Genomic DNA, 26,391 nt, shown 5'->3' on the forward strand with positions numbered 1-26,391 from the left:
ACCTTAAAACTAAGCAGGAATGTGTAAAATAGCCATTTCCTCCCCAGAGTGACCTTCCATTTTGTCCAGTGCTTGGCGGCTCAACTGAGCAAGTGCAAACTTCCTGCAAACCAGTCCTGGCTCAGGAGCGAGCTGCAGGAAATCCTGCTGCTGTTGTTGGTTAGAGCCTGGCTTGAAGCAAGAGCCACCCCGCAGAGCTTGGAATCTGAATCAGCTGGCGCTCAGGCCCACCTACACGACAGCTGCCGTCTGGCCATAGCGTCCAGGGCTGGTTGAAAAATCTCCATCAACACTGTTTTTCGACAGAAAATTGGGTTTTTGACAAAACAACTTTTCATGCACGGTGTGTGCTTTCCACAGAAATGCTTTAGGCCAAAATGTTTTAGGCTGAAAACCTCAAGTGCCGCCCATGGTTCCTCACGGAACTTGTGGTTTGGGTATCTCATGCCCCCCTCTCCTCTATGGACTGGGCTCCCCCTCCCATGAGGCATTGTAGCCATGCGCCCTCGCCCAAGGCGGGCTGGGTTGTGGCACATCATGGGAGGCGTCATTTGGGTAGGGCCCTGGCTCTTAAAGGCAGAGGGGCTGGAACAGTTTTTATAGTGGGGGTTCTGGGAGCCATTGAACCAAACTGTAAACCCACGTCAAGCCAGGGGATGTGGCAGCAACCCGAGTTCCAGAGATCAGGTGCCCCAGGAGAATGGGCCCTGGGGCACCTGATCTATGGCTGCCGTGAGGCACTGAAGCAGCATTTCAGAATCAAAATATTTCACTTTTCGGCCAAGGGATTTTGGTTTCCGTGGGGTAAACCCCACATTTTCCTACCAACTGGTCTGTACTTCGATTGTGCTGAAGTCTTGCCCTTCTTTAGCAAATAAAATCGTACACTCATGACCAAAACCACCAGGGAGACCCTGCAGAGAGGGTGAGCGTGAGAGTGTGTATGTGTGCACACACATGCACCTGGGTGTAACCCAGGCAGGCTAAGAGCTGTGGAGACCAGAAGTGGGGAAAGCTGCTGCCCTGGTCTGTGTTGAACCTGCTGCTCCAGGGGTGAGCAGAGGCCTTCGGTGCCCGGGGCTGTCCATCTGGCACCTCTCATGAGCACTCTCACTCTGTCGCTCAGACTCTGGTGAACAAGCAGACTCAGTGCGTGCCGCACACATTCAGCAGGGCCGCTGTGACAGGGATGGTATTGTTGCTGTTTGAGTGTAATGGGAGAGGCGTGTTCAGGACAGTCCCATGGACGGTGCTTAGCCTAAAACGCCTGTTTCCCCTGTAGAACCATCGTCTCAGTCAGTCGTGACCCACAGCCCCCCCGGGGGTAGTGTCAGTTTGTGTTATTTCCGTGAGCTGCCCCTTGCTGTAGCTGATTATTTTCGGCGTCCTAGATCTGTCAAAGCAAGCCGGGCATGTGGTGTTATTTCACCTGCTGCGGAGCGACAGGGTCTTGGCATCTGCCCTGCCAGTGCTGTTATGCAGATACACGTCCTGGGGGAGGCTTTCTTCTAGCATCTGTAGCAGTGACTATTGATTGTGATCATGGGAAGTGGGAGGGTTGGAGAGAAGTTAAACAGCAACCGGTGCCAGCCAATGGCTTTGGGGCGGCACTGATTCTCTCTGTGCCTTCGGCCACTCTTCCTGTGTTTAAAGGAGCATCGCAGCATAAAGACGACTTGGGAGTGCATTGTACGGTGCCTGCCCTGGTATTTACACACCAGGTCGACAGTGAGGTGTGACATGGATGGCTGTGCAGGGCCAGCTGCACTGTGGGGTCTCGCCAGCCATCTTCTAAGGATTTGCGAGTTTAGAAGAAGATGAAACGAGGATGGTATTCGTCTGTGGTACCATTGTCCCTCCCTAACTGCCCTCGGTAGCTAGTTAAGGCATGAGCTCGTTTACCTTTGGTGGATGTATGCAAGAGGAGACAAACCCCAGTGAACTTTGGAATCAGACGAAAACGATTATGCTTAAAACCACCCGAGCACTCATTCCATAAAGTCAGTGTCAAGCCACACCATGGTTTACTGAGAAGGTGTTTGAGCTGCAGAAAAAGGAGACAGAGTGAAAGAGCCTGGCGTGGAGATGGACGAATGTAGGAGAGAATATAAGGAACCGAGTAGACAGATTCAAAGGTAGATTAATTGAGAAAAGGGTGAATATATATAAGGGCAAAATGTATGGAATGTGAGAATTATAAAACAAGTAATAATAGAAACGGTATGGTCACAGTGGTCAGACTTCTTATCGAAAGGTTCCCCTGCGATCAGACATAATCAAAGATCATGATGGCAGAGTCCTCACTGCGGGTGATGATACTAAATGTAGGTGGATCAGGAGCCACCAGTCCTGAGAGAGGAAGTGATGCATGCTATTGTCAAATGAAACCCGGGAAAGCATCGGGGTAGACAATGTGCCTGCAGGATTGTTGAAAGGGATTGGCCAATGCGGTACTGATCTTGTGTTGAAAATTTGTAACGATGTGTGGATGACTAGAAATAGGCTGGCGGCTTGGACGCAGGGAATTTTTCAGCCCTTGCCAAAGAAGAGAAACATAGGAGAGTAGTAACTGTTGAACCATCTCCCTGATATTGTTCACAAGCAAAGTTCTGCGCCCCATAATCCAGGATTGCAGGAAATGAAGGAGAGAAGCAGAACTAACACGACAGGAAGCTGGTTTCAGAAAAGGCTGAGGCATGTGTCACCAAACCACGAGTCTCTGTCCCACCCCTGATGACTCGCTCCTTAGGGTGGAGTTCAAGATGTGGGAAGTCCCCATGTGGCTTCATCCTGAGAGGCCACGCGCTCACCGCTGCCTCTCGCTGGAATCCAGCTAGGGCTGCCGGTGCTCGGCACGGCTCAGGATAGGCCCCCGGGGGCGGAAGAGGGGGGTTTGTGAGCAGACAAGCAGCCAGACAGGAAAAGTTAATTCTCTGCATCTTCCTCCGCTTCCCCGGGTTGATTGGGAGCAGGCGAGGCATCGGGCCGCGCAGCAATGCGGGAGAGCAGCAGGAACGCAGCCTTGGGCCAGCGCACAGGTGTGCAGTGGAGGAGCGCTGTGGCACGTGGTGTGGGTGGCTGAATAACAGACCGCTCCTGCGTCACGCACGGCACTCCAGGGGGGCTGGCGACGGGCTGGAGGAGCCCTCCTGGGGAGCGCTGTGAGCAGGCACCGGCTTGACCTTCGTGCCCTCCTCCCCCAGGGCCCCCCAGCACTCCCTAGCCACATAGGGAGGGGGTGTCCCAGCGTTCCCTGTGGCGTCTGGGGTTCTGTGCTAAGCAGCATCCAGCGCTTTACCTCCCACCCGTGCGCTGGAGGCTGGGACAGAAAGGGTGTCCGAGGACCAGAAAGGGTGAACCGGTCAGTGATTGCTGGGCACCAGTGTTCCCTCTGATTTTTTATGTCCATGTGCGGAATGAATTTTATGATGTGCACCCATATGGAGGTGACGTGTGACACATCACCTTCATATGGGGGCACCTCACAAAATTCATGTGGTGGGGTTGGAGCTGAGGGGTTCGGCGTGTGGGAGGGGGCTCAGGGCTGGGCAGAGGGTTGGGGTGCAGGAGGGTGAGAGCTCTGCCTGGGGTGAAGGGTCTAGGGTGGGGCTGGGAATGAGGGGTTTGGAGTGCAGGAGGGGGCTCAGGGCTGGGCAGAAGGTTGGGGTGCAGGAGGGTGAGAGCTCTGCCTGGGGTGAAGGGTTTAGGGTGGGGCTGGGATGCAGGAGGGGGCTCGGGGCTGGGATGCAGGAGGGGGCTCAGGGCTGGGCAGAGGGTTGGGGTGCAGGAGGGTGAGAGCTCTGCCTGGGGTGAAGGGTTTAGGGTGGGGCTGGGATGCAGGAGGGGGCTCGGGGCTGGGATGCAGGAGGGGGCTCAGGGCTGGGGCAGAGGGTTGGGGTGTGGGGGGGTGGGGCCAGGGATGAGGGGTTTGGGGATGCAGGTTGTCCCGGGACTGCAGCGGGGAGAGAGGCCCCCCCACAGCCCTCTCACCGCAGCAGCTCAGGGCTGCAGGAGAGGTGCCTCTCCCCGTCGGCGAGGCCGGGTGGGTTGAGCTAGGCCGAGGGAGGGGCTCCTCTCCCAACTGCAGCAGGTCCGTGCTGCAGGAGAGGCATCTCTCCCCGCCACAGGCCTGAGCCCCTGCACGGGGCTTAACAGGCAGCTGCGCGGCTTAGAGCGAACTCATCTGGGGGCCCGAGGAGGGACAAGTTGGCGAGCGCTGGGTAGGGCAGATTGGCCAGCTGGCATCACCCCTGCACCGTCCCTGGCTGCAGGGGAGCTGGAAGCAGCCTGCTGCTCGGGTTCCAGTGACGCCCACAGAGCACAGGCCTGGGCACAGGAGTGGTGGGTGAGGGTCGGAGGGCGTGGGCCCTTCTCTCGCCTTTGTCCTGCCATCTGGTGGCAGTAACGGGCAGGTCTGGGTGTCTCAGTGATCGCTCTGCCTGGTGGAACCGGACACGTGTGTGCACAGACGCACACACACTCATACATCCAGCCCAGTGCCGGAGGAGAGAGGGGTGGACCAGGGAGAGTCGTTGCTCCCAATCCCTGTGGGAGATGTGGCTGGCATCAGGGGCCCTGATGTGCTGGGACATCCAGTAAGCGTCACCCCAGCTCTGAATGGGGTTAAAATAACTGTGTGTTTGCCCTTGGGGAGCCACAGCCCCTCTCAGCCAGGGCTAAAATGCTGGGAGAAACCAGGACTTGGAACGAGGGACTTGGGTGGGAGACGCTTATAATTAAGGCTTGAAAAATGTACCAGTCACCGGTGAGCCCAGGCCTAACCCTGCTAGCCAGGGGGACGAGTACGCGGGCACCCCCCGGGTCTGTCACGTGGAGTCCTGACTGAGACGGGGCCCCATTGTACAGGGTGTAACACAGCCCTGGGCCGGGCAAACAGGCCTTGCTGCAGGGCCAGGGGAGGGGAAGCGTGGCTTTGCACTGCCCCGGAAAAGCCCAGGAAACTTGTGTGACACAGAGGGCAGCTTGCCTCCCGCTTCCCTCTTGCTCTGGGAGGAGGGGAGGCGCCTGCTGCCCGAGGACTGGCCTAGCCGGGGAGGGTGCCCTGCATTGCCTGGCCAATGCCTAGGCACAAGCAAAGGGGAGGGTGCAGCATTGTCCCACGGTGGCTGGGTCCTGGGCATGAAGCAGGTCCGGCCCTGGGCCAGGGCAAGTGCTCCCATTTGACCAGGTAAGAGGCTGGGGCAGCACCTGTGGGCTATGAAGGACCAGGTGGATTCTGATTGTGAACGAGCTGGTGACTCAGAGCAGCCTGAGAGTCAGGGAAAGAGGCAGGGGAGAGCTGCCAGCATCAGAAGGCAGGTCCTGGAGGCAGGTGAGCAGTAAGGGGGGTTTGCCGGGTGACTTCTCCAAGCCAGAGAGCCAGGGCTGGGGGGCTGAGGACAGGAGGAGCAGCCGAGCTGCTCTCTATTTAAGCCAGAGCCAAAACCCAAGGGCTCCGTGTCTCATATGCCGGCATCCGAGATCAGTGCCCAGGTGCTGTAACCAGCGGTTGGCCACTATCGAGGGGGGCTGGATGTTGTAAACTGCCCTCCGGATGTCGAGCTGGACACTTCCAGCATGAGTTACTTCTGCAGCACTGCCCCACGGTCACAGCTGGGGCAGGAAACCAGGCCCAGGCGGTGCCTAGCTGGGGCAGCTGCGGAGGACTCCGAGCAGCTTGTTGAGGCTGGTCCAGGATCTAGAGGCGGGGAGGCAGATGCAGCCATGGACTCCTGAATTTACGTAGTGTGTCAGACGCGCTCTCCCACCGACGCTTCCCCTCCATAAGGCTGTCGTCGGCTTCTCCCTGGAGGCCGTGCATGGTAGAGGGTCAGTAGTACGGCTCCCCCGGGCGTGTGGGCTGCCACAGCAAAGGGGTGTTGAGAGCTCAGCCGCGGTGTCTCATCCCAGCTGGCAGCAGGGGGATTCCTGCCCTGAGTACCAGCAAAACTCTGAGTTGTGCCGTGTTTTGTTTCCTGTCTGAAAACGGGGCATCAGTCAGGCAGAGCTGAAATTGGGGTCATCTGTCCCAGCTCTCCCGGCAGGTTTGCCGGTAACGGTGTCTCATCGAAGGCCTGGCGGAGCAGTGTGCACTGGCCAGGTTCTGCTCCCTGTCAACAAGCTGAGGGTGTCGCTACGCGCCCGGCCCACAGAGCACCGTTCAGGCCGAGCGAACACCAGGGCCGATACGGACGTAGTTCAAGTGTTCGTCGTAAGTGGAGAGGCTGAAGCGAAGGGGGCAGCGGAGGAGTTTGCCTGATGGAGTTTCCACCCCAGAGGAACTGAGAGAGGACCGGGGGAGCAAGGGCCCGGGGGAGTGGCAGGGGTGGTCTCCTGGCAGACAGGCTGTGGTGGTTCCCAGTGGGAAGAGCCTGGTTGTGCTCCCGCTGGATGGGCTGGCAGAGGGACAGAAGAGGACCGCCAAGGAGCCTAGGTGTGGCAAAAGGCATCTGTGTGGGGTATGTGGGGCGCCGAAGGATGGGATTTTAATGACTATTTGCAGTGGGGTGATAAATGGGCTACGTGTTGGGACTTAGGTTTTGGACAGTTTGCTCAGTGGTTTTGAAAGGAGATGTACAATCGTATCAAAAGCACCTGGTGGAGAGTCCTTGGGTTTTCTGAGGGGGAAACTGAGGCAGGCGCCCATGTCATGCTGTGGCCTTCCCCAAGAGGGTCGGGTTTTCAGGCAATGCTGAGCACTCAGGCTCCTCTCAAGTGAGGCACCCAAGTCACTCATCAGCTCTGTCGTGCCGTCTGTCTGTGCCAGGTGTGCCCTGCATGCCCGACCGGCAGAGCCTTGGCCAGATGGTGCCCCACGGGTCGGAGCTGGATGTCAGTTTGGAGAGCAGACCCGCTCAGTGTGACCTCACGCACCGTACACACGAGGGCACACCGCATGGAGGCTGCCATTTTGGATGGCCTAAGGCATGCGAGTGCGGAATTGCATGCCTTGCTAACCCTGTCACACCAGGCCACTGCTCCTCCGGGCTGTTGCTCCCAGCCTCGCCCTGTGACAGTCCTGTGGCCTGCTCTGAGCTGCTCACTGCCTGTCGCTGGGAAATAACAAAACCATGTGGAAGCTGCGGTGCAAGTGCAGAAGCAGCCAGGTGCAGGGGCTGTTGATGGTTGGTCACCAGTGGCTGGCACGCATCCTAAGTGGTTAATTAGCTGATGGGCTGGAATCGCTTTGCAGGAGCTGCTGTTCTGCTGTGTCAGAGGCATGATGGGGTTGTGGCCTCTGCTTACTGACATCATTTGCCAGGAGAGTGAGTTCTGCCTCTGGGGAACATCCTTCCACTCCTCTGGCCATCTCTTCTGCGGCAGGTATTTCCCGGGCAGTCTGACAGATGCCTCTGGCTGGGTCAAGAGCATGCTGGGGCTTCTGCTCATTGGACCGGGCGGGGGCTGGTTTTCTTCAGTTGACTTTAAAACTTCCTGTGGGTAAAGAGAGGAAACCAGCATCTCCCGCCTGGGTGCAGGGCTGCGGGTGGGGAGCCGCCTTAGCTGCAGCCCCTAGCAACGAGAGGGAGATTGGGATCACTGTGCAGGGAGTGCCCACGGTGCAGCTGCTGGGATCAGGTCACTCTGGAATTGCCTGGGCCAGCCCATGTCTCGCCCCCTGGCGCACGCTGCAAGTCCTGTCCCCTTCCAGGGGTGAGGGTGCAGTGGCACATGCCCAGCAGTGTACCCCTGGCTAAGCCAAGTCTGGGGTGGAGCTCAGGTCCCATTGCAGACGTCCTTCCCCGCCAGTCTCGTGTGGCCAGCGCCTGTTCTGAGCGTGGGACGGAGGGACAGGTGGATGGGCAAACACCGTTCGTGTCTGGGTGTCACTGTAGCAGAACAAGAGAGCTGAGCAATGTATGGGTGAGGGCGCTGTGGGATGGGCACCAGTGAGAGAAGATGGATGTTGTGCCATCGTGCGCGGCTGGATGAGTGGCTGAAAGGGCGGGTTGCAAGAAACCCCCAAGGGCCAAATGGTGAGAGGCTGAGAGCAAGCCGGGCCTTGGCCCCGTGCACAACTCGCACGAGAGTCTGTAGCAGTGGGGAGTGTGGGTGCATCTCCTTCAGTGTGCCCCAGAGACCTGCTGGTCCGTGTGGGGAGGGGGCATTGCATCCCCTGCCCCACCTGACAGCCGAAAGGAGGGACAACTTCCCTGCACGCCCGGCTGCTTGGGAAGACTTGTAGCTCACCATGTATCATCCCCAGGGGTCTGCACAGCCCCTGCTCTGGCCAGTGGCAGAGGGCCCCAACGTGACCCTAAGGATGGAGCTGGCCTGCTTGGCGTAGCCCAAGATGGTGTCAGTGTGGGGCTGCCGGGGGCATGCTGGGGGGAGCTGCGTTTCACACCAGGCCTGGGAGTGGAGCGTCTCAGGACCATAATGGGCTTTTCCAGGGGTCTCCTTCTCCAGGCGAGTGCAGCTCAGCTGTGCCACCTGGGCTTTAGCAGGGCTCAGGTGGCCACGGGACGCAGCCCCTGGGGCTGGAGCGGGACATTTCCATGCGTGTTTGGGGCTTGCAGCTGCCTTGCGAAAGGATCGTTTTCAAAAGGCACGGTGTTGGGGGGGATGCCAGGAGTGTGCAGTTCCCTGACCATGGCGCAGTGTTCTGAGTTCTCAGGCCAGCTGTCCCATCGTGTGCCCTTCACGCTGGCTGCAGAGCTTGTGAACTGTGTCACGTTTGCTCTTGCTCACGCTGCAGCCTCTGACAGCAGCCTCCCGGCTTCCTCTTGGCGTGGCTCTGACGTAGGCAGGGCTCTGCTCCGTGGGAGGCAGGATTTGTCCTGGGGGCAGAGGGAGAGACTTTATCTGTCAAGAAAACAGGATCCTAACAGGGGAACACACAACAAAACAGGAAACTGCTCACGGCCCTCAGAAAAGCCCAGGGGAAAACTGCCAGGAACAGCCGAGAACACGGGGGTTCGAAAAACAAAGGAAGCCATGAACAAAGGAGCGGAGCGTGTTTGTATAAATAACCTGCATATCCATGTGAGGTTTACCATAGGTCTGGGCATCTGAGGAGCTTCTCTGCTGACTTGTGTCACCTTGTGCCTGTGCCCTGCTGCCTGCTGCCTTTGGCATCCCCTGTGCCCGGCAAACTGTGCTGGGCCCTTTAAGAGTCCCCTGGCACAGTACAGATGGCCTCTCTCCCCCATCTACTGCCTGCTCAGGCCCCTTCCCACATCTCCCTTTGGGCATCGGAGTGCTAATTTGGTCGCTTAGGTGATGCTTTTTCCTGGGTATCCGTGGGCGTTGCTGGAGCCGGGCTTCACGCCCTGCTGGCTGACCCAGTTGCCTGAGCCAGTGAAATACACTTTATGCATGTCTGTGCGCGTGCATGCGTGTGCCTGCGTATGCACAAATGTGCACGTGGAGTGTGTACGCACAGGCATGTGTTCAATACACATTAAAGTCCCAGACCAGCTTTGCTGCAGTGCATAGTGCACTGTGGATCACAGGGTGTTCGGAGGCTGGGGCACGATCTGGGAGGTGGTGCTGAGCTGACTTCCCTGGGGGATGGGAGTGCTCAGCACCTCTTGAGATCATGCCCTGACCTGGAAGGAGGGACTGTTACGGGTGCACAGCCAGGTGCCAGCCGGATCTCCCAGGCAGTGCAGAAGGGGGCTCTAGGCCGGCCCATGCCCACAGAGACAGGCCACAGCTGGGGTGGGGCTTAGCCAAAGCATGTGCCCGTTCAGCTCTGGGGTGTGGTGGAGATAAGGGGCCGTTCTCCAAGTTCAAATCCGGGTGGGAGGTGGTGCAAGGCCGAGAGGATGGGCTGTGGCATGTGGAGCTGCCCGGGGCCCGTCTAGTGAACAGCGCTGGCTCTGGGCTGGAGGTTCACACTCAGCACGTGGGAACCTGCTGCTCTCCCTGTCATGAGAGTCATTTCCAGGTAGCAAAAATCGTCAAAGGAGTCAAGATTCAAACGTGAAACAACGGAGCAGTGAGCGTGCAGCCCGGTGCGTGTCTCTGCGGCACGTGCTGGCTGCCTGGCCTTCAGGCCGGCCCGCGCACTCGCGCCTCTTGGCTCAGGGGCAGGGGCCACGTCACCTCCTCGCTCGCTTGGCTGGCTGCACGCGCTCCCCCCGCGTGCTGGCACAGAGGCAGCTCCCAGCCCAAGTTAAAGGGCTTTGTTTCATCAGGTTGTTCGACACCAGTTCCTAAAACACACACGTGCACGCACGCGAGGGAGGCTTGCTGGCAGCCTGCATGCAGCCCGTAGGTGGTGCTCTCTTGCCTCCCGTGTGTGACTTGGCAGCTCCCCCCACCCCCCAGAGCTTTACACCCTGGCCATACAGATGCCAGGCAGTCAGCTCAGACAAGAAGCCACCCGCTGTCAGTCCCGTGGCTGTAGTCCTCACGCATCTCCGCGGGAGGTTGCTCCCTCTCCCTCACAGTCCCCAGGAATGCAGGGCATGCCTCTGCGAAGCTGGACACAGCTGTTCACGGCATTGCTCAGTGCAGATTGCAATGCCCACCCGCCTGGTCAATACGTGGCTTTGGCTGCTTGCCCCGGGACCCAGCGCTTTCCACACTCTCTGGAGGCAGGAAACGGGCTGGTGCTAGAGCCGCGGGGAGGAAAGGGAAGGAAATGAAATCTGGGACTTCTAAGCATTTTTCTCCTTGTCTTAAATTCTCCTCTGAGAGTTTTCCAGCCTGAGCCCACACAGGCCCCAGCGCAGAAGAGAGCAAGTTCCCGTGGGTCAGGCAGACACCTCCGCACCCTGCACTAGAGATCTATCCTGGGTGGAGCTGAGCTTGCAGGGAGCTTGTCCCCTCTGTACAGAGGGGGCAGACACGGAGAGGCCGAAGGACGTACTCAGGGTCTCACAGCCACTCCGGGCTGAGCCGGGAAGCAAAGCCAGGAGTCCTGACGGGTAGCCCCCTGCCCCTGCCTGGAGACAGCTGCCCCCAGGGACCAGGGCAGGCGAACAGCTAAGGGCTCTCGTGCTGTGGGGAAGGAGCAGCGCTGTGTCAGGCTGCCATCCTGCTAAAGAGCTGCTGACACCTGGCTCCCGTGGAGATGTCTGGTTTCCGTGGCGAGCACTTCCCGGGCCGTGGGAAATGAGTGAGTGAGCGAGGGGTACGTGCCCCCTCCCCCGTGGTTTCCCTCGTGCAGGCGGAGGGTGCGCTCACGCCGGCCGTCACTGCCAGGCCGTGCTGAGTGCGAGGATCTAACACAGGGGAGGCCCTCGTTCCTTTGGCTGCAGGACGGCCGCAGCTCGGCATGGAGCGCGCCCTGAGCGAGGCAAAACCCTGCGGGCTGCGCGCAACAGGCCGGTCCCAAGAGCCTGTGCCGCTGGCTCTGCGCCTTCACGTCGCCCGCGTGGGCTGGAGGCCGCGCTGCATTTACTCTTCACGCCAGCCCCGGCCCCGCTGGCGGCCCGATGGGCAGGTCGCTGGAGGCCAGTGGCAGCAAGTTCCCCGTTATGCCAGGGATTCATTTGGCCCATGAAGGGAACATCGGTAAGAAACCACCTGAGCACAGGCTGCTCCGTCTGCAGGGGCGGGCGCGCCTGCCCCAGCACGTCTGCAAGTTGCCTGGTGGGGGCGGTACAGGGAACAGTCACGTTTGCTGATGTGATTGAAAGCTAAACGTAAAGCTAAAGGTAAGTGCGAGGGCGGCCGGCCCCTCCCAGGCCCGGCGTGCGCTGCGGGACCATGGGCTTTGCGCCCTCCCGCAGCGTGAGTATTGCAGGGTGCGCTTTTCCCAGTGCATCTGCTGCATGGCCACAACTCAGCTGCAGCAAACCGGCAGGCGCCTCGTGGCGTGTGTGACAGCTGTGCATTGCGGTGCAGGATTCTGCACCCCAGCCATGTGCTGTAGCTGGCCAGGGGTTCACTTTCGGGCCAGGTCCTGCTCCTATCACAGCCAGTGGGCATTGTGCCTTGACTGCCAGGTCCCAGCCCTGCTCCCAATGGCCTGCTGAGCTGCATGGCTGTTGGACAGAGCCGGGGCTCCATTTCTGCTCTCTGCACTACAGGCCCTGCTCTGCATTCCCCTGCAGCGAGTCCCGTGTGTCCTGCTTGCTCTCTTTGGGGAGGTTTGGCGCTGATCAGTCTGAAGTGGAGCTGGGGTATCTCGGAGTCTTTCAATGCTCCATCTCAGGCCAAAGGCCCTGACACCAGCCCTGCTCACAGTGGGGGCTGCTGGGCTTGAGGAGTTCAGCCAGCCAGCGAGGACAGACTCCTGCTCTCCAGTGCCATTGCTCATTCCCGACGTGCCAAAGGCACCCACTGCACTGCGGGACCCTGCCGAGAAGCCGCAAGGCGGGGCTGTCGCAGGGGTGGCACAGCTGGGCCCAGTAATGCACCATCTGCGCAGCCTCCCTCCTGCAACCAGTGAAGGTGGGGGGGGGAGGTGCCGAAGACTCTCCTCGCCTCGGGTGCCATTTGGTTTGGGGCAGCCCTGCACCCCACAGAGCCTCAGTGTACGTCTACACTGCAGTTAAACACCCGCGGCTGGCCTGTGTCAGCTGACTTGGGCTGGAGCCCGGACGCTGCAGCTCGATCGCCCTGCAGCCTGAGTCAGTGTGTAATTGCAGTGTGGACGTACCCTGAGAGAGCGCTGGCAGTGGGCCTGGCCCTCGCTTGCTGCTTAAGCCTCACAGCACCCCCGTGAGGAGGGGGGAATCCAGGGCAGGAAAAGGAAGGCCCTGATCCAGCCACAGGTGTGGATCCGTTTGCCGGCCCAGGGCCTGGTGACATGCCCATTGCCAGGCAGAGCCCGTGTCAGAGCGGGGACTAGAGCTCAGTAATGCCTGGCCCCTGTCCGGAGTTTAGATCACAGATTAATTTGCGCTCTCATGGAAACTCAGCTCTGGCAAAGAAACGAATCATGTGCTTTTGCCACTTCCTCCTCTGCTGTCTGCGTCCCTCGCCGCACATGGTAAAGCCAGGCTCCTGGCCACGGCAGGGTGAGAGCTCTGGGCGGGGAGCGTCTGGGGAGCTCAGTGTAACGCAGCTGGTGCGAGAGAGAAAATGCCATTTTCAAGCCCACAGTATCCCTTGGGCGCACTGAAGAGGGGCCCTGGCCCCCGGGGCCGTTCCTGTGCATTACCCGGAGCGCCTGAGCCATGCTGGCTGCTGCAGCAATTGCAGTACTGACAGGCTGTCACCGGGCCAGGCTCTGCCGGGAGTGGTTTAAAGCCCTTGTTTGCACAGCGGCTGAAAGCCCCAGGATCGAAGGGAACGGATGGCAAAATATAGTTACCGGTTCAGTGGCAAAGTTGAAAATACCTTGTCTTCTGAGACACATCCTCACGGTTCCACACACGACCACGCCAAGTGGTGCCCTGCGCGGGGGGTGAGATTGGGCCTCGGAGCTGGAACCAGCTGGTTCCTCCATCCGCCCTTGGGAGAAAGGGGAAACTATCTGTAAAGGGACCAAGTGCCCCAGTAGATCATAACGATTCCAGCCCGGCACACTGCCGTTACCAGGGAGCGCACAAGCCGTGCTCGGAGCCGTTAATCCAGCTGGGCAGACGGCAGCTGGCAGAGCAGTGGTTATTTTCTCCCGTGCTCATTTTCTGCCTAAGTGCGAGATGCTTTTGTAATGTTTTTACTCTCTCCATGTCTCACTTGAGGGTGGCCGTTCTCTGGAGGTGTGTAGTGCAGACCAGTGCAGAGAGGCGAGAGGAAATTGGAGTTCCTCTCTGAGCTCAGCTTCCTTCTGGGGCCAATTAATTGCAGTTTGTTTTCTAGAATTACAGATGAGAGCTGTCAGGTGGCATGGCTGGTGGCTGGTTTAATTGAAACCCGATGAGCTGTCTCAAGGCTGCTGTGCGCTAGAGTCGATAGCTTTGGAAACCTCGCCTGCTTCCCAGAGCTGTCCCTTCTGGGGGTACCAGGTCCCTTCCCCCATTCCTGCTCCTTGGAAGCACATGGCAGATGGAAGTTTCAGTCCCCTCCTCCTGGCTCCCCCATTCTGAGGCCAGGCTGCTCCTTGGGGTGCTTCTCTCCGGCAGAGGTTACAGCTGCCTCCACCCTGCTCCTGGGGAGACCGCTCTGCCTCCTTGGCTGCGGGTTTGCAGGGGCCAAAGTTGGGTCTGGTGCAAATTGTGCGCTTTCCACAGAAACAGGTCAAAATTTCCCATCTTCGCTCCGGTGCTGCAGGAGCCCAGGGGCCCAGTTTCTCCTGAAGACAGTTTGGCGATTTTGGTTAAATGTCTTGTAGTTAAAGCAGGGAACTGGGGCTCAGGAGCTCTGGGTTCAGTTCCCAGCTCTGCCGGACTCCCTGGATGACCTTGGGGAAAGCACTTCATATCCCCATCTGTAACAGGGCTAATGACACCTCCGTCCCCTGGCGCTTGTGAGGCAAGTTCATGAACAGTTAAAGTTCTCGGAGCATCTCAGATGGATGTTGCCATAGCAGGAAGAAGTAGCTGCATTAGAGCATGGCAACATATGTCTGTCACTGTCCTCTGCTGTGTGGAATTACCCACTCATCTATGTGTCATAGTGCCTATATAGCAAACCGCTAGTGGAGATTCCCTTTTAGCACAAGTTATTGAGCACTGACCTGTGACGGGCCCTCCTTGCAGTTGCCTGGCTGCAGCTGAGCCGAAGTCGGATTCTTAAAAAACGTTCTGGTAAATGAAAGAAAGATTCTGCATGTGACTGACAGCTGGAGGCACCTCCCTGCACAGCATGAGAGCTTCCAGAAACAGCCTGTTGTCCCAGCCACGGTCCACGGAGCCTGCACTGCCCCGGAAAGCAGCGGTGTGGGCGAGTTGGCACCTTACGAGCCTGCTGGATGGTAACGCTATCGATTTCACAGCACGTCCTTTCCCGCCAAACGGTTCCCTTCGCCTGGGGTTGGATTATCGCATTTATCTGGTTTGCCCTAAATCCCAAATGGGGCACACCTCTCTAATCCCCGCTCCCTTATTCCTGTGTGTAGCCCAGGGGCTGTTCTGGTCGGGGTCAGTGAACGCACAGTGCTGGTCTGCACAAGTGACTTCCAGGATCCTTCTTCAGGTCCCTGTGAGTGATGGGGCTAGCCTGCCCAGTTTTATCTATATCCACGTCTGCGTTCATGGGAAGTGTGGGTACAGGGATTTGGTTTGGCCCTCTGTAGCGATACTGAGCAGCTATGAAATCCTGTTTTAGCTCTAGGGTTCGAGAAGGCACCCTGGAAAGACCCAGGGGTGTTCAGGCCTGTGTCTCACATTCCCAGTTCAGAGAGCCTGCTCCTATGTCACTCCGCTTGCATCGTGCTAACGCTTCCTAAAGTTAGCCGGAAAGTGAGGGGATCTGCTTTAGCACACACATTACTGCACACCGGTTTGAAATCTTTGCAAACAGAGGATTTTGATGGTGGCAAATACTAGCCAGGCCGTGGGATTGTTTGCTGCAGTCTGAAGTGAGTACATCTCTCCCCTTTAGATAGTGTTGGATGAGCACATCTCCAGCGAACAAAACGAAATACTGTGCAGGTTGGCGCTCAGACAGTATTTCACCTTGATTTACAGTTTAGCTTCGATACTTCAGCGACTAGACTGCAAGTCTCTTGTCTGATGTCATGGTTTATTCTTTAACTTTTCTTTTTCTTTTCCACTGAGGATAATATATTGGATAGGCCAGGTGCTGAGTGCCCTGGATTAGTGCAGGGTTTTGCAAAGAATTCAGTGCTGCTGTAAAGCCATGTGTTCCGGAGACATATAAATAGAAAGTGCTGGATGCATTTGAAATGGAAAAGCCACATACTTGATCTGTATATTCCTAGCCCCTCCAGTCTGCGTCGTCTCTCCTGTTCCCTGCAGTATGCTTTTAGATCTGAAAACGGAGGGCTTTCCACCCATCCTCAGCACAATGGTAACTGCGGATGGTGTGACCCGTGTGCAGAGCGGCCAGAGAGCGCGTGGAGATGTAAGAAGGATGAAAATGGAACGTGAAGAACTGCTGAGTCCAGATAGTTCATGTTATTGTTAGTGTTGTTTGCACACGAATGGTGCCAGTTCATCTGAGGATCCCCAAGCACGTAAATGTCCATAATTAACCCTCACAGCACCCTGGGCTATAGATCTCGGCCCCGTCCTCCAGGCAATGAAGTAGGTCGGTGGTGGAGCTCACGCCCCGTCCTGATACTGTGTCCTCTACACAGCCTGACACAGCCGGCTCTCGTGCCCGGTGAGGGAAGTGGTATCAGGCTGAGGGAGGAAGGCAGGGCACTGCTTGTCAAGCAGCCAGTAAGGCAAGCCCCAAGCTTTATCCACAGATGCTGGGGTTAGCAGTGGATGCAGAGGGCCTGGCCTGAGGTCTGTGGTGCCCTTTGTGCAGCGTGCTCGGTGTGACGCTTGGGGCTCCATGGCTCCACGTGCTGCCGGTTGTGAAAGCAGAATAGCGATGGGCATCTGCTTCTGAGCCAAGAACTACTCTGGTGCTAAGCGCCAGAGACAAGACCCTGGTTGACACCAGCTCCGCCCTCTGCAGCAGCAGAACTCAGCCGCGGCTTGCCCTCCACAGGCTTTCGCTGCAGACTGAAATGGGTTTCCTGTAAATTGGATGAGAGCTGCCTTCCCTTTGGCTCATCTGGCTCCCATCCTTTGTAGTGTCACATGGGGCTGCCAGGGATCTGCTCCCCTCTCCTAACTCATTGCAGCTCTCCCCAGAGGGTCTCACACCTCTCCTCTGCATACCGTGTGCCACAGGGTAACTGGGGCTTGTGGATAGACGAGCCCAGCTCCCCTGTGCAGAGCAGCTGAGTCTCATCCAGCCAATTACAGGGGCTGGACTGCTGCTGGGCCTGGAGAGGGCTGCTAGTGGGCAGGATGGGGGGTGACTGACTGGGACAGGTGGTGCTGCTGGAGGGAAAGCTGCAGGGGAGTGGAGCTGACTCCTCGGGCGGGTCCCCTGGAGCAAGGAGCCAGGTGCTGGGGAGACAGCCCTGAGGCTGCTGCCCCAGAGTGGAGGCAGAGCTGGTCAGAACTGGGAAGCTGCTAGTGGCCCCCGAGAGGGATGGAGCAGAAACCGAGACCTGAGTTCAAAGTCTGCTTTTCTTTTCCTGTTAAGAAGATAAACGGAGACGGGGCGTGGCAGTATGTATTTTGGAGCTGGGGGAGAAACCGACGCTGTCCCATGGTGCATGTCATGTGCTGTGCCAGCCTGCTGACAGTGTGCTGGCAAAGGGACCGGCTGGCGCATTCTGGGCTTGGGACTAGCCCTCGCATTGTGTCCGAGGAGAACGGGGGCTGGGTTCATTGAGTGACCCAACACGTGTACTTACGTAACTCACAAAACTCTTTCCAGACCTCAGTTACTGTCACAGAAGGCCCGGGGCGAGGCCAGCAGCACTGTTCGCTCGCTCGCACGTGCTCAGGGGCTGTGTTGAATGGGGGCCCAGAGGAGTCGCCGACAGCAGCAGCTGGCACCTGCAGAGGGACCTGACACTCTGAGTGGTTACACGCATCGCAGTTAGCAGGGTTTTGCAGCCAGTGTTTGGAGTAAGCAGCCATTGCCAGTCACTGGATGGGCTTTACATTTTACCCAGCACACTGCAGTCGGTACAGAGAGAGTGGAATTGGCAATCTGCCACGAGTGGGTATTCATGAGTTCTTAAAATTACCCGGTGGGGAGGGGGGTGGCACTTGGACCAAATTCATTTATTTCAGTTTTTTAAACTCATTTTTAGACATTTGAGAACAAACAGGTGATTTCTCCCCTCTCTGTTTGGGAGCTGTTGGGTCAGCGGAGTTCTGTGGGTTAGCTAATGCAGCAGCAGTGACGAGACCTGCTCCCGTTTGCTTACACATACTGGCGCCCAGGGTTGCTAATAACAGCACGCTTGGCCTGACGGCCATTGACTAATTGATCCCACAGTCCCCTGTGGGGTAGGCGCTGGCTTGTGTGTGCTGCTCCCATTGTATAGACAGGGCAACAGATACGAGAGGGGGTCACTTGCTGAGTCTGCGTCCTGAGGGGAGCTGCAGAATGATCTCTCACCTCTGTGCAGCCAGTGGCCTGTGCTCCCCAATGCCATGCTGGAGTCTCCACATTTATTTGACAGATAAAATTTGCAGCATTTTAAAATACTGTGCACAGAATTTTTAATTTTTTTGGTGCAGAATGCCCTCAGGAATAAAGACTAGGAGTGAGCACAGGACTGGGAGCCAGGAACACCTGCATCCTAATCCTGGCTGTGCCACTGTCTGTCTGTGTGACCTTGTCACTCACGTGGTGTGGATCCATTTCCCACTCTGTAGAGGGGAGACTAGTGCCCACTGACGTTCACACCCACCTGCTTCCCAGGGGGAATGTGGTGATTATTAACTATTGCTTGTTCAAAGCACCTGTGTTGTGCTCATCACCACAGACTCTGTGATGGAGTCTCCCGTGCTTGCTAAGTGTCGTTAGATCAGTGATGGTAGAGCCGGCGGTTGCTGAAAAAGGTACTTGGATTCCAAAAGGCCATGTGGTCGCTGTTTAATGGCACTGGTACATAAAAATGTAGGTACTGAAACAAGCTGACAAAGTTCTTTTAATCCACTTAGTGGGGACCCCTCAGCATTCCAGCCAATTTGTTGCTGGCTTTGAGAGTGAAATGAATAAATAGCGGTGATGTTACAGGACAGAGCAGCCACTGAAAAGCGTTTGATGTAGCTACAGACGACTGACTGCACTGTCGTGGGATGTGGATCCATGCAGGCTCTGCTGGTATGAAAGGTGGGTGCTGTTTGGCCGTGGGCAGGGGAAATGCTGTCTTTCTGCCCTTGCTGCATTGCTCTTCAGCCCTCTGAAATGTAAATGCAGTGAATGAAATCCACATGGAACAAGCGCTCTGGAAAAGGGTTTGTCCCCATCGGCCCTGAATGGTGCCAACCCTGTTGTACAATGAACTGTTCTATAAATGTAGGGTAGGGTAATGTGGCAGTTTCCGCTCCCATCCCCTCTTGTCAGAGTCCACCTTACCTGGCTGGGCTGCCAGTGCCCTTCCGCCTTGGTGGTGTGTGAAGGAGCTAGGTGTCTCGGGATCAGGAATGGGCCAGGGAGCCTTTCACCTCCCTCTTGGCAGCTTGGAACGAGCCCGGCGTGATCCTCTGGCTGCTTGGTGCGCAGGGGCTGACATGTTGGATCTCAGACCTGTTCCAAGTGAACAGGGCCCCACGATGGTCACGGACTGGCTGTGTCAGCAGAGGGTGAGGGCAAGGCCTGGGCAGACCCTGGAGACTGAGCTGTGTCTGGCACGCGAGGGCAGGGGCAGGCATGTGGCTGAACTAGGTGAAGATGCTTGTCCCTGCACCTTCTCTGTAGTTAAGTGGAGGCCTCTGGCACTCAGCACTGTCAGCCCATCGCTTTTACCCTGGTAAAGTCACTGCGCAGATCGGCCTCGGGGAGTCGTCAGGTGTGAGCGGCTTGGTGCATGGTGCTTAGAACAGTATTGGAGTGTTTCTTCTGGAGAAGCAAATCGTACAGTGAGCCTTGAGCTGGGCACTCGGCGCAGGTCTGCCCTGCAAGTGACCCTCGTTTCTCACTGCGTCTCTGATTTCTGGAGCACGTTGGCTCATCCTGCAGCCAAAGAGCACTCTCCAGCTGCCAGCCCTGCGAAATCAGGCAGCTCCCGTGCAGCCGAGTCAGTGCTGTGACCTGGGAGCTCGCTACCCACACTCACGGAAAGCTAGTGGGTTGCACCGGGGATGCTGAGGACGTAATTTGACCCATAGAACCTGACTTGCGTAATGATCCAGCCTAAGGTGGAACAGCCCCACGGTAGCACTCCGAGTCTGCAGGGCTGGCAGCTGGAGCACTCTGTGCGTGGGGGATGAGCTGATGCGCTCTAGGACTCAGTGAGGCTGTGTACCCACTACTGCTTAGGTTGGCATAAGTTATGTCGCTCGGGGGTGTGAATACCCCACCCCCCCAGCGACCTGAGTTACACCAACCTGAGCACTGGTGTGGACGGCGCAGTGCTGGCAGGAGAGCTTCCGCCGCTGGTTGGGGGTGGATGAATTACATGGACGGAGAGCTCTGTCCCGTTGGCTTAGCGCGTCTGCCCTAGCAGCGCTGCCGTAAGCTCCGTCCTGTAGCCGTAGCCTGAGACACGTGAACGCGCAGGTGATGCTCTTTCTGCAGACTCACTTCCCAAGACAGCTCCATGCTTAAAAGTATCCATGGAGACTCAATAAATCTACAGCTCGGTATTGCCTTTACTTCTCCTGGTGGCTAACGACAGACCAAACTAGAGCAGGGAGAGGTTTAGACAGCAGCGAGAGCTAAATGATGATTAGAAATCAATTTACACAAGTGGAAGAGACATTAGAATCTGGCCCAGAGAATCTAGAATTGTAACTAGCCTAAACGGTGGCTCTGTTAGTGGTTTATCAGAGGGGCCATTGGCACATTCAGAATACCTGTCCAGAGCATGAAGGGCCAGACCTGGAAGGTCTTTAAACTTCTAACTTCCATTGCCCAGATACCTTTGAGGAATCGGCCCTAAGTTATTAGTATTTAAGTTTCCTGAATTTGATGGAGCTGTTCTCAGGTTACACCAAAGTAAGTGAGATCAGAATCTGGCCCACTGAGCTGTGTGGCCCAGATCCTAGATTCATAGATTCCAAGGCTGGACGGGACTGTCGTGATCATCTCGTCTGACCTCCTGTACAGCACAGGCCATTTAACTGCTCCACAATAATTCCCAGAGCAGAGCTTTTAGAAAAACATCCCATCTTGATTTAAAAATTGTCAGTCATGGAGAATCCACCACGACCCTTGCTAAATTGTTCAAGTGGTTAATTAATCTCACTGTTGAAAATATTCGCCTTATTTCCAGTCTGAATTTGTCTAGCTTCACCTTCCAGCCATTGGAGCCTGTTAGATCTGTCTCTGCTAGACTGAAGAGTCCATTATTAAATCTTTGGTCCCCATGCAGGTACTTATAGACTGTGATCAAGTCGCCCCTTAACCTTCTCTTTGTTAAACTAAATAGATGGAGGTCCTTGAGTCTGTCACTGTAAGGCTGGTTTTCTAATCCTTTAATCATTCTCGCGGCTCTTCTCTCCAATTTATCAACATCCCTCTTGAATTGTGGAACCCAGAACTGGACACGGGATTCAAGTACCAGTAACACCAGTGCAAATATAGAGGTAAAATAACCTGTCAGCTCCTACTCGAGAGTCCCCTGTTTATCCACCCCAGAGCATGTTGTTGTTGTTGATCACATTAGCTTGTTGTTCATCACGCCGGGCTCTCATGTTCATCTGATTGTCCATCATGCCTCCCAAATCTTTTTCAGAGTCCCTGCTTCCCAGGTAGAGACCCCCCCATCCTGTAAGAAAGCAGTTCTTTGTTCCTAGATGGATACATTTACACTTAGCTTTATTACAACACACACTATTTGCTTGCGCCCAGTTTACCAAATGATCCAGATTGCTCTGAATCAGTGACATGTCCTCTTCGCTATTTATCACTTCCCCAGTTGTTGTGTCGTCTGCAAATGTTATCAGTTATGATTTTCTGTTTTCTTCCAGGTCATTGATAAAAATGTTAAATAGCACAGGACTAAAAACCAATCCCAGGGTGAAACAGACCCACTCAATGACAATTCCCCGTTTACAGTTATATTTTGAGACCTATCAATTAGCCAGTTTTTAAACCATTTAATCTGTACAATGTTGATTTTATATATTGTTCTAGCTTTTTAATCAAATAATTGTGTGGTGCCAGTCCAGTGCCTTACAGAAGTCTGTAAATATATTATGTATGTATATTAAATACATCATTTTTAGATGACAAATCTGAGGAACTGTCCCAGACTGAGGTGTCATTAGAGGAGGTTTTGGAACAAATTGATAAACTAAACAGTAACAAGTCACCAGGACCAGATGGTCTTCACCCAAGAGTTCCGAAGGAACTCAAATGTGAAATTGCAGGACTACTAACTGTCGTCTGTAACCTACCACTCAAATCAGCTTCTGTACCAAATGACTGGAGGATAGCTAATGTGACACCAATTTTAAAAATGGGATCCAGAGGTGATCCCGGCAATTAGAGGCCAGTAAGCCTGACTTCAGTACCGGGCAAACGGGTTGAAACTATCGTAAAGAGCAGAATTGTCAGACACATAGATGAACATAATTTGTTGGGGAAGAGTCAATGTGCTTTTTGAAATCATGCCTCACCAATCTACTAGAATTCTTTGAGGGGGTCAACAAGTATGTGGACAAGGGGGATCCAGTGACTATAGTGTACTTAGATTTCCAGAAAGCCTTTGACAAGGTCCCTCACCAAAGGCTCTAAAGCAAAATAAGCTGTCATGGGATAAGAGGGAAGGTTCTCTCATGGATTGGTAACTGGTTAAAAGATAGGAAACGAAGGGTAGGAATAAATGGTCAGTTTTCAGACTGTAGAGAGGTAAATAGTGGTGTCTCCCAGGGGTCTGTACTGGGCCCAGTCCTATTTAATATATTCATAAACAGGGGTAAACAGTGAGGTGCAAAAATTTGCAGACTGCAAAGAGCTACAAAAGGATCTCTCAAAACTGGGTGACTGGGCAACAAAATGGCAGATGAAATTCAGTGTTGATAAATGCAAAGTAATGCACATTGGAAAACATAATCCCAACTATACATATAAAATGATGGGGTCTAAATTAGCTGTTACCACTCAAGAAAGAGATCTGGAGTCGTTGTGGACAGTTCTCTGAAAACATCCACTCAATGGGCAGTGGCAGTCAAAAAAGCAAACAAAATTATTGGGAATCATTAAGAAAGGGATAGAAAATAAGATAGAAAATATCATGTTGCCTCTAGATAAATCCATGGTACACCCACACCTTGAATACTGCATGCAGATGTGGTCGCCCCATCTCAAAAAGATATATTGGAATTGGAAAAGATTCAGAAAAGGACAACAGAAATTATTAGGGGTATGGAACGGCTTCCATATGAGGAGAGATTAATTAGACTGGGACTTTTAAGCTTGGAAAAGAGATGATTAATGGGGGATATGATAGAGGTCTATAAAATCATGACTGGCATGGAGAAAGTAAATAGGGAAGTGTTGTTTACTCCTTCCCATAACACATGAACTAGGAGTTGCCAAATGAAATTAATAGGCAGCAGGTTTGAAACAAACAGAAGGAAGTATTTCTTCACACAACGCACAGTCAACCTGTGGAACTCTTTGCTAGAGGATGTTGTGAAGGCCAAGACCATAAAAGGGTTTAATACAGAACTAGATAAATTCATGGAGGATAGATCCATCAATGGCTATTAGCCATGATGGGCAGGGATGGTGTTCCTAGCCTCTGTTTGTCAGAAGCTGGGAATGGGTGACGGGGCATGGATCACTTGATGATTCCCTGTTCTGTTCATTCCCTCTGGGGCACCTGGCATTGGCCACTGTCGGAAGACAGGACACTGGGCTAGATGGATCTTTGGTCTGACCCAGTAGGGTCATTCTTAATTTCTTATGTAAACACTATTACTTTTATCAACCAAACTTGTAATCTCATCAAAAATATATAAACTTAATTTGACAGGATCTGTTTTTCATAAACCCATGTTGATTTGCATTACTTACATTACCTTATTTTAATTATTAATCTAATCCCACATCAGCCACTCCATTATCTTACCTGGGGTTGATATCATGCTGACAGAGTTATAATTACACAGGTCATCCTGATTACACTTTTAAAATATTGGCACAACATTAGCTTTCTTCCAGTCTTCTGGAAATTCTCCAGTCCTCCAAGACTTATTGAAAATCAACATTAACAGTCCAGCGAGCTTCTCAGCCAGCTCTTTTAAAGCTTTTGGATGCAAATTATCCTGACTTGCTGATTTTAAAATGTCTGACTTTAATAGCTTCTATTTAATATCCAGATACATTGGTGGAATGGAAAGAGTGTTAACATCACCATACAATGAGATTGCCTAAATCTGTTTTTTTCCCTAAATACAGAATAGAAATATTTATGGAATGCTCCTGCCTTTTCTGCATTACTGTTGATAATTCTTCTATTTCCATGTAGTAACGGACCAATTCCGTTGTCAGGATTCTTTTTGTTCCTGGTATGTTTTTAAAAACACTTTGTTATTGTCCTTAACTCTGCTGGCCATAGACTTCATATGTTCCTTTGCTTCCCTTATCAATTTTCTACAGTTCCTAAATTCTGATATATATTCATGACTATCAACTTCCCATTCTTCAATTTGTTGTGGTGTATGTGTGTAAACACATATTATTTTTTATAGGTGCCTTCACTTATCCTCTAACCCAGGTGGTTTTTTTAAACCGGTACAGCCTTCTTCCTCGATTGTGGTTTTTTGGGCAGCTAGTAAGGTGTTCTCAAACAATTCCCAGTTATCATTCAGATTTTTCTGATTAAATTGTTCCTCCCAGCTGATTTGTCTCATATTCGTTTTCAGCTTTGTGAAATTGGTCCCATTAAAACACAAGTATATATAACTGGTCTGGAATTCATTTTTCTTGGACATTATAAATGTGATCCAATCATGGTGTCTTATACCTAAGTTACCATTAACTTTTAGTTCTGTGATCTGTTAGGACAAAGCCTAATAAAGAATTCCCCCATGTTGAGTTAGGAAATTGTTATCTATAATGTTTAGAAATTCCAAGGATGTTTTAGTACTGGCAACATGAGACCTGCAATGTATGTCGCTCAAATTGAAGTTCCCCTTGATCACTCAGCTTTTCTTCCTAACATTACAGATAGGTGCATAAGGAGCCTGCCATCCTGTTCTCTAGTGTGATTTGGGGTCTGTAGCAGACACCAGCTAATACCCCATCTTGTGCTTGATCCATTGGACATTGACCCATAAGCATTCAAGAGCATTGTCTTCTGAGTTATCAGTGACCCAGACACAGCTGATACCATTTTTGACACAGAGTGCCCCTCCCCTCCCCCTCCCTTTTGCCTACTCAGTCCTTCCTCAGTAGGTGATAACCACTGATTGTAACAGCGCAGTCATTCGCATCACCCCGCCCGGTGTCAGCAATGCCAGCTAGGTGGCATTTACGCTCACAATGAGTAAGGCTCAGATTTCGTCATGGAAAATAATAACTAATAACTGCGGCAGTGTCCAAGGAGCTGCCAGGGTCGTCCTCCTTCCCAGAGGTGGTGGAGAGCCGCTGGGGTCCCCCTGCCCCATGGCCGGGGAGCAGCTGGGGTCCCCCTGCTCCACAGCAGCTGCAGGGAGGTGTGGGTGTCCCCCTGCTGCCACGGCTGGCAGGGAGCTGCATGGATCGTCCTGTCCTCTGCAGAGGCTGGGAGCTGCGGGGTACCCTCCTGCCCTTGGTGGCTGGGAGCTTGGGGACCTTCTGCCTCAGGCGGGGCAGGGGGGTACCTCACAGCTCCCTGCCGCGGCAGGAGGCAGCGGGACCCTGCAGCTCCCAGCTGCCGAGGCTGAAGTCACGGAGGTCTTTGGAAGTCACGGATTCCATGACTTCGGCTACTTCCGTGTCAAAATTGTAGCCTTAACGATGAGCAATTCCGATTCCTCTTGGCAGTTACCCAGGCTCCTCGCACTGGTGTGTTGGCAATTTAAAAATTTCTTCTTTTCACAGCCTTTGGTTCCTTCATTAATTTTGTCATCTTCATCTCAATTTTGTGTTGACTGAAGGCTCGTGTTTTCCCTGTTTTTACCCTCCTCTGATGCTGATAGTTTAACCCCCTCCTTACTGCTGTGGCTAGCCTGTCCCCGAGGAGATTGGTCCCCCATCTATTGAGGTGGAGTAAATCAGCGTAGCCCCATTGACGTCCCCATGGATTTACAGCTGCGTGAGTTTGTCACCTTGTGTTGCTGATTTTTCTTCTCTCTCTCTTCCAGAGGTAGAACGGATAATCCAGCTGGACTTGGACCTGAAGTACGAGACCAACATCCGAGAGCTGTTTGAGGAGTTTGACCATTTCCTGCAAGGAGCCGTCATTGGGATAGCCAGAGAGATGCAGCCTGTCTACAGGTACGCTAATGTGTGTGGCACTCATCAGAGGTGGCGAGACAGCAGCTGGCGTTCCTGTGCTTTGCTCACATGGAGACTTACTCTGCAGAGCAAAGTACAGAGATCCCATGAGTCCTGCTTACTGGGGCTGTGTACTGGGGATATTCAGAGTCTGGTGTCTGTGTGAAGAGAAACATACAGGACGCTGTTCTTTGCCTAAGTCATTAACTCCGTGTGTCACTTTGGACAGAGAGGCCAAAACTTGCAAAGCTGAGTTCCTGAAGTCTGTACATAGGCTCCCTGGACGTGGCCTGGCTCCCGGCCATGCTGCTCCCAGAGGAGTCGCTGTGACTTGTGGATGCTAAGGCCGCTTCTCTTTAGGTGCCTACGGCTGGATTTAGGAGCCTAACCCTGGGCGTCTCCATCCAAAACCTTGGCCACAAAGATTCAGTTCTGTCAGTCAGAGCAGCAACGGTTTCCCTGCCAAGG

The 26,391-nt window shown here is 54.2% G+C and overlaps 1 protein-coding gene across 5 annotated transcripts in view; it reads left to right on the forward strand.

Moving 5' to 3' along the window:
- Positions 1-26,391, forward strand: part of XXYLT1 (xyloside xylosyltransferase 1) — a 101,171-nt gene that overhangs the window by 35,993 nt on the left and 38,787 nt on the right. For all 5 annotated transcript variants that reach the window (XM_037908710.2, XM_043523157.1, XM_043523156.1 and 2 more), the window contains one exon: positions 25,791-25,923. In XM_037908710.2, coding sequence (XP_037764638.1) covers positions 25,791-25,923 — 133 coding nt within the window. The remainder of the gene's footprint in view (positions 1-25,790; positions 25,924-26,391) is intronic.

Source organism: Chelonia mydas, chromosome 9 (assembly GCF_015237465.2).
Source record: "Chelonia mydas isolate rCheMyd1 chromosome 9, rCheMyd1.pri.v2, whole genome shotgun sequence".
Taxonomy (NCBI): domain Eukaryota; kingdom Metazoa; phylum Chordata; order Testudines; family Cheloniidae; genus Chelonia; species Chelonia mydas.